Source organism: Hyaena hyaena, unplaced genomic scaffold (genome assembly GCF_003009895.1).
Source record: "Hyaena hyaena isolate Hyena2069 unplaced genomic scaffold, ASM300989v1 scaffold_158, whole genome shotgun sequence".
Classification (NCBI taxonomy): domain Eukaryota; kingdom Metazoa; phylum Chordata; class Mammalia; order Carnivora; family Hyaenidae; genus Hyaena; species Hyaena hyaena.
Window position 1 is genome coordinate 2,326,872 of NW_024080790.1, and position 10,480 is coordinate 2,337,351.

Genomic DNA, 10,480 nt, shown 5'->3' on the forward strand with positions numbered 1-10,480 from the left:
TATCACATTGTAGTTCCATGACTTCTAGCAAGTAATTGAATTTTGGTGACCCATATGTGCGATGGGTATACGAATAGGGTTATTATAGGGAGCACATTTGGTGATATATGAAAGCACTTAGCACAATGCCTGTTTATAGGAAAGCACCTAAGAAATTTTAGTTGCTATTATAATTAAACACTCACCCTATGTTTCAAAAGCCATTTAGCCAGATTAAATCAGTATGAAAAGGCCCTTGACCACAAAGTTTATACTTCCCTGTTTCTAAAAACGTAAGCTTCTAAAAATTTACATAAATTCATTTGTATCTATTAACTTAACTTAGAGATGTTGGATATTTGATCTTTCTTCCAAAATGTTGATGTGAGGATGGAAGCCCTATCACTTGAATTAGTACGTGTTGCCACTGATGTGTATTGCGCTGGTTGATTCTTAATATCTATTCTAGGCATGTGTGAAAGTGAACCGCATAAAAGCAGAACTTAGACATTCCTGCCAAAAGGAAGTGGATTGAAAGGAAAAGAAACAGAGCTTCTGTGAAGAGAAAATTGTCCTATCTCTTTGCCAGTGTCAGAATGTGGAAATGTTTACAAAATGCTCATTAAAAGAAAAAAGGATCGCAAGATAGAAACAAAATCTGGTGCACAAGTTTACACTGGGGAGATAAGAAAGGCTAGGCCTCTATAGGGGATTTTGTTATCCAATTACTGCAACCTGACTTTTGAGGGGAGAGGAAGAGTGGTAGGGGGGAGGGAGAAAGAGGGGAAGAGTTTCCAAACTTGTCTCCAGTGACACGAGACATTAATGCGCTACAGGATAAAACTGCCACTTAGAGCCCAGGAGAGCTAAACCTTCCCCGGTTGGCCTGGGGGCTTGAGCAGAGTCATGGGTTCTCTGGCCCTGCAGCTGTACGCTCTCGTCTGCCTGGCGGTTCAATCGGTTTCTGGCAGCCCCATCATGAGTCTGGAGCGGTCGCCTCTGGAAGAAGATATGCCCCTCTTCGATGATGTCTTCTCAGAGCAAGATGGTGTCGACTTTAACACATTGCTGCAGAGCATGAAGAATGAATTCCTCAAGACACTGAACCTATCCGACATCCCTTCGCAGGATTCGGCCAAGGTCGACCCACCAGAGTACATGCTGGAGCTCTACAACAAATTTGCAACAGATCGGACCTCCATGCCATCTGCCAACATCATTAGGAGTTTCAAGAATGAAGGTAAGTTTCCATATTGTTGATAAATTTGGCTTGGACTTTTGTCAAGAAGAGATCAGTAAATTTACAATGTGTGGGAATTATATAGATAAAGGTGAATGCATCTGTATAAGGGTATATGTACACAGATACTCAAAAACAATGCACATTTTGGGTCTATACCATTTTCATGGTCATTTCCCAAATGTTATTAAAAGGTACCAAAGAATATCTTTATATCCAAAGCCATTTTGGCATCATAATTGGGTCTTTAAAATTTTTTAATTTGAACAGCAAGTAATAAAAAAATTATGTTGGTCTACTACAATACTTATGTGTGTCGTTTTCCAGATACATCTCAATTTCTGTTTGTCTTTTAATTGATTAAAAATTCATGAACTTCTGCTCGGAATGTAAATGATGAAAATAGACAAAACCCAAAAGTTGTCATTTGTGCTTCATTTGAACTTTGAGTGAGTTTCCACTTTCTGACCTTAATTAAGAAATATTCAGACAGGATGAAAATTTGTATTTTAGAAGTTCTTCCTAAAGTTTTGTTATGTTTCTGTAACGTGTTTATCCGTGAATCACTGTTTATAATGTGCAGGAAGTATGCATGGCCCAGTTAATGATCCAGCTTATTTCAATGTCTTTATGAATAGTAATATGCAAGCTTTAAATATCAGCAGGAAAACTATGTTATCTACCCCAGTGACTAAATCTAATGACCTAGCAAGTTAGTCTTTTATTCAATATGATACTAGTAGGCATCTCTATGGTAAAAGCTGTAGATTCAAAGAAATGAATTCTGTAATATTTACCATAGTCATTAACTAGGTACAAAAGAGGGTTTTGATTGATGTTGACCAGACGTTCTTAGAAGCAGAAAGGTAATAGCAAAGAAATAGCATAGGATTTGGCATTTTGAGACACGGTTGACTTAGTGGTTTTGGATAATTTGTTTAATATCTCTGAACATCAATTTGCTCATTTGTTAATTGGGGATAATATACCTATGTAACGTGACTGAGCTATTTCAAAGAGGTTATGAGTAAGAAAGCACTGCATTTTCTATGAATTGCCGAACGAACGTCAGTTAATACAAATGAATTCCTTAAGTTCTAGGCATTGGAGGAAATGTGAAGTGGGTGTTGCTCAGTCCTGAAGACATCATGTGCCTTTAAAATTTAGATAACTGGCAAAATTTCAGATATTTAGTAACACATTGGAAATGTTACTTAGTAACATTTAGTAACATAATGGAAATGGGAAACTGAAATTACAGATTCCTTTTGGGGATGAGTCTGGATTGAAAATAAATAGTTTCCTTCCACGGGAACCCTTCCTAGCCCTGGGTGCCTGGCTGAGAGTGCAGGTGGGAAAATGTTCACATCCCCTGGGAAAACAAGAGTTTTTTTCAGTCCTCACTTCTTCCGTGGAGGATTTGCATGATGCAGGTCAGGAAGTGGAGTTTGCAGAGCATCTTATCACTGGACACTGGAGAAACCAGAAGGTATCCCTCTGCGGACACCCCAGCTGCGGGCACCTCTGCCAGTCTGCAGGCGGATTGCGCACTGGGCTGGCTCTAATGGCTGTTACTGTCCCTCCTTTGGCGCTTTGGATCTGCACAGTGCAGCTGTCTAGGAGACAAAGACCCATCCCTCCAGCTTCCCACCAAAACAAAAAACAAAAAACCTCCTCCAAATCTAACTAATTAGGGGAAAACAAGTGCACCTTTAAGGTAGAAAAAACATGACTTTAATTCCTACCACTGCTGAACTCACTTCATCATTTCACGGAAGTCACTCCTCTGCATCGAGGCTTCATTTGTTCTGGTGTAAAATGAGCACAATAGCAGAAAGGGTCACTGTAAGTACTAAATAAAACAATGCTTTCAAAACACCTGGAACATTAAAATATGCTCAACTGACATCAGCTCCTTTGCCTAGAATGCAACATCTCCATCCATTACTTAGTATATATGCACATGTACAGTGGACTTATTTTTTAATGGCTTTATTGAAGTATAATAGACATACAACAAACTACACGTATTTGAGTATGTAAGTTGATAGGTTTCGACATATATAAACATCCGCTGAAACCATTATCACAGTCAAGATTGTAAACGTATTCATCACCACCCAAAGTTTCCTTGTGCTCCTTTGGAATCTCTTCCATCGCTACTGTAAGCGTTTTTGTTTTTTAAAAAAATTTTTTATGTTTATTTATTATCGAGACAGAGAGAAACAGAGCATGAGCAGGGGAGGAGCAGAGAGAGAGGGAGACACAGAATCTGAAGCAGGCTCCAGGCTCTGAGCCATCAGCACAGAGCCCGATGTGGGGCTCAAACACACAAACCGTGAGATCATGACCTGAGCTGAATTCGGATGCTTAACCGACTGAGCCACCCAAACGCCCCTGCCGTAGGCTTTTATTCTGCATTTTTGTCGTGGATGGAGCAACCAGTCTACTCTCCTATTTTTGATCTTCTCATGTTCCCTGTCCAAGGAGAGCCAGAGGGACAACTCCCAAGTTACTTGATGTATTAAGGACATATGCTATGCCCATAAATCAATTTGACCTGACGTTCACAATCATCAATGAATCAATATTTTGAAAGTGTTCCCTCTGTTTAAGGCATTGTGGTAGCATGGAGGGATAGAAGGAGTTTAAGCTGCAGTACCTGTCAGCATGGTGACAATCTACTTGGGAAGAGCCATTCATAAAAATAAACCTGAAATGTAAGGATATAAATGGCAAAGCTCAAAGGAGAGATATAGAGTAAATATTCAAGGGACCTAGAAGGGAGTGAACTTCTAGATAGGGAGGTGAAGAGGGGGAAAATCCCACAAGGAGGGGTCACAGCTAGATAGGTGGAGGTGAGAGGAGAAGACTTTCCAAGAGTCAGTGGAACATCTCCAAAGGTGCAATACACAAGGCAAAGGGATGTTTTGGCAAATGGTGAAGATATCAGTCTACTCTATTTTTTAAGTTTTCATTTATTCATTTAATTTGAGAGAGAGAGAGAGAGAATGAACAGTAGGAGAGGAACAGAGAGAGAGAGGGAGATCCTCACTGTCAGTGCAGAGCCAATATGGGGCTTGAACTCACGAACCATGAGATCATGACCTGAGCTGAAATCAAGAGTTGGATGCTTAACTGATTGAGCAATCCAGGTGCTCCTCAGTCTACTTTTAATAGGAAGTTTTGCAATTTAAACTTCCAACAAATATCAGTCAGCCAATTAACAACGTTCCATGCACTGTAGGGGGTGAATGGGAGCTATACCTCGATCAAGAGGTTAAGGCCTGGTTATAGCTAGTTTCTTTAATTTTCCTTAAATAGTTTGTTGTCAAGTTGGTTTCCATATAACACCCAGTGCTCATCCCACCAAGTGCCTTCCTCCATGCCCATCACCCCCCTTCCCTTCTTCCCCACCCTCATCAGCCCTCAATTTGTTTTCAGCATTCAAGAGTTGGTTATAGCTAGTTTTAAGAGCCATGCTAGAGAATTCAAATTCATTTCATTGACCAGTATTTCCCAGCATTGGTGTTTGAAAGGACTTAAAGTGGTGCCCAGAGAAAGCTGTAAATCATGAGAGACCGTATTAAATATTTTCATTAATGTGAATCAGAAAAAAGCCCACATGACTATTACCTCAATCCCCTCATTTCATGAATGTTGTTGCTTAGGACAGACCTAAAAGAGATAGTGGGTATTTAAAAAAATCTTATAAAGTGAAAGAAAAATATTAAAGAGTACAATCTGGAACAAGGACCCCACTAAAATCGTGAATTGGTTGTAGAGTTGGGAAAACACTGCCAGAGATGATAGTGAACCCCTCTATTGGTGGTCCTTAGTGTCCTGGTTTCATGGAACCCTTTGATGGATGAAAAATGCCTTCAGGGATATTTTGTAGTCATGTATTACCTGAGGGCAAGCTCCTGTAAAATTCTCAGATAGGAAGTCAAGATGGTAACTTTTGGAGGCATGCTTCCGAGACTAAAGGACTTTTCAAAATTTATTTCATAAACATTCTGAGTGGTTCTTACGTGCCAAACTCTATGCCGGTTGCTAAGGGTAGAAGACTAAAGCAGACCTTCTATCCCAAGTTTCATTTCTTCCTGTTCCTCCTTGTTGAGGACCGCACACCCAAAATTCATCTGCTGTGACCCCTTAGTGTATGGCTATTTTGTTGACCTTGTCCGATTTTGGTGTCTAGAGCAGAAGTCAGCAAAATCTTTTGGTAAAGGGCCAGACAGATAGTAAATATTTTAGGTTTTGTGGGCCATGTGTTGTCACAACTCTGCCATTGTAGTACAATAGTAGCCACTGATGACACCGAAATAAATGGGTCAGGCTTTATTTCCAGAAATAGAGCCCAATATGGCTAATGGGCTATAGTTTACCAACCCCCAAAGTAGATAGAGGTCTTTTAGGAAGACCTGTGCTCAGCCAACCACGTGGGGAATCTCCACCTATTACAAATGCAAATATGAAAAGCCATGAAGTCCTCATCTCTGAAAAGCTTCCAAAAAAGAACAACCGCCCCATGTCTAGTTTGACAGCTCCTTACTGGCTAAAAGGATTGAGGGCTTGCCTACACAGTCTCCAGGCTTCCTCCCAGCTCTGTCATTCTGTGGCTGATAAGCTACGCAAGCAGGGTTGGGAGAGTGATATCCCATTCATCAGGCATCCTTTTTCCATCTTAGCCTTGGCAGCGAAAGTAGTTTAGTATTCTACCACTGAATTTCCAGTGTTTTCTGTCAGAGAATGCTAATGTTGTGCTTGTTCTCATTGATTTCTCAGTATCAAGCTTCTCATGAAGACAGCCCCTCTTATTGCCCTCCAAATAAGCACCTGCTTTTCTCGGCGACACACTGCAATTCTGATTTTTGTCTTTTTTTTTTTTTTGTTCAGATCTGTTTTCCCAGCCAGCCAGTTTTAACGGACTCCGAAAATACCCTCTCCTCTTCAATGTGTCAATTCCTCACCATGAAGAAGTTGTCATGGCTGAACTGAGATTGTACACACTGGTGCAAAGAGACCGCATGATATATGATGGAGTAGACAGGAAAATTACCATTTTTGAGGTACTAGAGAGCAGAGGGGACAGTGAGGGTGAAAGAAGCATGCTGGTCTTGGTGTCAGGAGAGATCTATGGAACCAATAGTGAGTGGGAGACTTTTGATGTCACCGATGCCATTAGACGTTGGCAAAAGTCAGGTTCATCCACCCACCAGCTGGAGGTCCACATCGAGAGCAGACACGACGGGGCCGAGGGTGCTGACAGGGGACAACTGGAAATAGACACCAGTGCCCGGAATAAGCATGTCCCTTTGATTGTCGTGTTTTCTGATGACCAAAGCAACGAGAAGGAGCGGACAGAGGAACTGAATGAAATGATTGCCCATGAGCAACTTCTGGAGTTGGACAACTTGGGCCTGGACGGTTATTCCAGCGAACCCGGAGAAGAAGCTTTGCTGCAGATGAGGTCAAACATCATCTACGACTCCACTGCCCGCATCAGAAGGAACGCTAAAGGAAACTACTGCAAGAGGACCCCGCTCTACATCGACTTCAAGGAGATTGGCTGGGACTCTTGGATCATCGCCCCACCTGGATATGAAGCCTACGAATGCCGTGGGGTTTGCAACTACCCCCTGGCAGAACATCTCACACCCACAAAGCATGCAATTATCCAGGCCCTGGTCCACCTCAAGAATTCCCAAAAGGCTTCCAAAGCCTGCTGTGTGCCCACCAAGCTAGAGCCCATCTCCATCCTCTACTTAGACAAAGGTGTGGTCACCTACAAGTTCAAATATGAAGGCATGGCAGTCTCTGAATGTGGCTGTAGATAGAAGAAGAGTTCTGTGCTAATTTAATAACTGTAAATGTGTATATTTTGTGTTCCTATTTAATGAGATTATTTAATAAGAGTGTACAGATGATAGAGGCTTGCTGCCTTAGGGACGTGGGCAGGTCAGTTCGTTGTAAGAAATGCATATTTTGCTAATACAGTCTCATCCCTTCCAATCTGTTTTTCTTTTTGCCATTTCCTGGCAATGCCATTTCCAATAGCAAGTGGCAAGCCACACTAATTGTCCTCTATGTCAATTTGAAAACAAGGCCCTAAGCAGAAATAGAGTGTCAGATGATAGATACTTGAGTATGTATATGTGTACAGGGATAAACTTATAAAACTCTCTTGGTTCTACAGAGGTAGATTATACTCACACATAAGCATGACTCAATCAAAGGTATATATATTAAAAACTCATAGTATATTCTCAACCAACTCTTTTCTGAGCAGGATTTATGTCAAGATAATTTGCACCAGGAATTTGACCATCCTATGAAGTACTACATTTCCTAAGTACTACTGGAAACGTAGGTGTAGCTTTTTAAAAATTTTTTTAAAGTTTATTTATTTATTTTGATAGAGACAGAGAAAGTGTGAGTAGGGGAGGGAAAGAAAGAAAAAGAGAGAAAGAGAGAGAGAGGAGAGAGAGAGAATCCAAAGCAGGCTCCACACCATCATCACACAGCCAGATGTGGGGCTCGAACTCACCAAAGTGTGAGATCATGACCTGAGCTGAAGCCAAGAGTCCGAGGCCTAAGCGACTGAACTACTCAGGTGCCCGGAAATGTAGATTAGCTTTCATCAGTTGAGTCTGTGCCATTGCTTGGGCCAACAGGACCAGGTAAAGGGTGCTGCATGTTTAGGAGTAGGGGTTATCTGATACAGAAACCAAACGACTTCAAGAGGCAGTGGCCTTAAGCTACAATAGCAAAGAATGAGCCCCTGGAACACCATTGTGCTCTAGAGGGCAGCGCCTGGTCAAGGAAAAACAATAACAACAACAATGACAACAGAGGGAACTTCGGGATGTTCTTGAGATAACAAGGCGGCAAGGCCATGTGTGTTGGCCTTTACTGCTGTAGAGGGTAGAGGAGGTGAGAAGGTACTCACAGGAGAAGAGAGAAAAGGATATAGACGCTAACCTAGGATGTGTTTGTAAAATTATAAGCAGTTTTAACTGGAGATTTAAATCTTTTGGACAAAATAAAATTACCCAAGACCAAGAGGAGGAAAATCAGAAGGGATCTGTTTTTTGGACTCTTCTTAATAGTTTTCCTGAATTCTTACTATTTATCCCTTGCCTCTGCATCCCTGCTTTTGCTTCTTTCCACTTCTTTCCTTCCCTTTTTCTTTTTTTGCTCATGCATCTCATAGCCTTCTGCCATTCTTGTGGTCCCTGTCTTCATTGGCCTTCATTGCCCTTGCTGAGGGTTGGGAGGGGACACTTGAAAGCATTTGCTGTCAGGGTGAGTGGGGTTAGTGCTCTAATTTCTAGATTGCCTCCCAATATTTAATTTGATTTTATTCTAATTATATTCTTTATGAAATGTTTTGTTCATGAAGAATACTTACGTATAAGGAAAAGAAAACCAGGGTCCAAACAGACACATCTAAATAAGTGAATTAATAAATAGACACACAAGCTAATGACTCAAAAGCTAAGCCTGAATTGTGAAATCAGGTTTGCCCCATGGTCGGCTTCCCAACTCTCCCATGCTACAGTCTCACCAGTCTAGAAGTGCCAGGACTAATGGAAAGGGTTCCCGATACACATGGCCCAGTGGGTTTGCCAGCAGTTGGCTGGATGGAAGGACACTGAGACTCTGATCTTAGCTCTTCCCAGCACCACCATCCATGTGATATCAGGGCCTTTGTGCAGGAAGAAGCAGAGCAGTGCAGTTCTCAGACTGTTTTGACTGTTCCAGGAAGCCGACACTGAAGATTCATACTTCTAGGAATTTGGTTTCCAGTACATTGTCCCCCACTCACCCCATTCTTTTTTGCATTCTTTTTTACCCTGGGAAACCATCAGCCTCCCTTTCACAAACCTCTTGGGGTAACAAATTCATATTGCACTAGAAAATAGAGGTAAGGGAAGCTAGAAGGACATTTTGCCCAATTTGGACCTCTGCTCTGTACATCCATTGTCCACTGATGTCCAGAGGCCAGATCCTGGGAAAGCACTGCCCCAGAAAAGTGGAATTTTGACCATCAGTGGTATACAGTGATTGACGATTTGAGTTGGCCATGCAACCCAGATCATTGGTTTATGAAAGAGCCTCCTTATAAGATGGTGTGAATGCGTGCATGGGTGTGCGTGTGTCTATGCACACGTGTAACTGGCTTTGGATAGTGACACTTAGAGCCCTCAGTGGGACGTGGTGCATCCTTTATATCCATGGTACACACTGTATCTTATTTCCTCTATGGTACTGCTTCTCCTTTCTAAAGGACACTGTCTGTAATAGACATACAGTAAAGTCTCAACTGAACAAGATAGTTCTGGTTAGATAAAAATCCAGAAAAATTTTCTTTATGTATAAAATACATAAGATAGTGAAGTGCTGGTAAATGCTTTACAACCAGCAATCCTGATTTGTAGGTTTCAACGGTGTACATCACCATAGCCTATTTCAAGCTACCAATGTGATGTCGACCGGCTTGCAAAATTCCTGAGAACTCGGCAGGCTGCTCTCAGAAGCCACGTGTACAGGCTCTGACATCCCCACTGCTATTAGCATGCTGATGTTAGAACACTAAGATGGGCCAGGCCCTGCTTTCTTCATGCCTTCTGCCGACTCAGCCGGGTTCTGGGAAAAGCCTTGTGGCAAGCATACTTTTCTGTTAAAGAGATGTGAAAACCTGGGCTGTCAGTGATTAGGCTGAGTATCCCAGATGTGTGTCCTTTAATTGGAGGCCAGACATAATCTGCATTTCTATGATGTGCTTCTTCACTATGGAAAAAGAGTAGAGAAAGTCACATATTGGTTATTCAAATGTTGCTAATTGCATTTTTTGTTTTTTTTTTTTTCTCATCAAGAAATGCAAAGGCATAAACCATAAATGGGAGGCTCCATCAGGCCCCTTGCAGCGTGTCTCACCTCTCCCACATCCCTGTGCTAATACGAAGCCATGAAATTGTCAGATCCTTAGGAGATAGAGGTCACTAATGTCCTCCCTGGTCATAGACCTTGGCTACATCCCACACCAGTTTTTTTTTTACTCTATTATGGAAAAATTATCATCACTGAAGTTGATACACCTAAATGACTCTTGAGGATGATTGTAGCAGATGGATTTTGACAGCCCACAACCAAAATATTCATGTAAAATTTTCTAGGCTTCTTACTATTTATTGATGGATATATTTATTTTTGTAATATAGTGTAGAATACCAAATATTTTATTTTTAATGTTTG

General features: G+C 41.5%; 1 protein-coding gene across 1 annotated transcript; it reads left to right on the forward strand.

Annotated features, from left to right (window-relative positions):
* The first annotated feature begins 885 nt into the window (after positions 1-885).
* On the forward strand, positions 886-7,059 carry BMP10 (bone morphogenetic protein 10). The gene is made up of 2 exons (XM_039239603.1): positions 886-1,219; positions 6,119-7,059. Exons 1-2 carry the CDS (start codon positions 886-888, stop codon positions 7,057-7,059), a joined length of 1,275 nt encoding a protein of 424 aa, XP_039095534.1.
* The last annotated feature ends 3,421 nt before the right edge of the window (positions 7,060-10,480 follow it).

Coding starts and splice junctions, on each gene's coding strand:
- BMP10 (XM_039239603.1), top strand. CDS start 886: ATGGGTTCTCTGGCCCTGCAGCTGTACGCTCTCGTCTGCCTGGCGGTT. Junction 1,220..6,118: donor TAGGAGTTTCAAGAATGAAG/GTAAGTTTCCAT, acceptor TTTTTTGTTCAG/ATCTGTTTTCCCAGCCAGCC.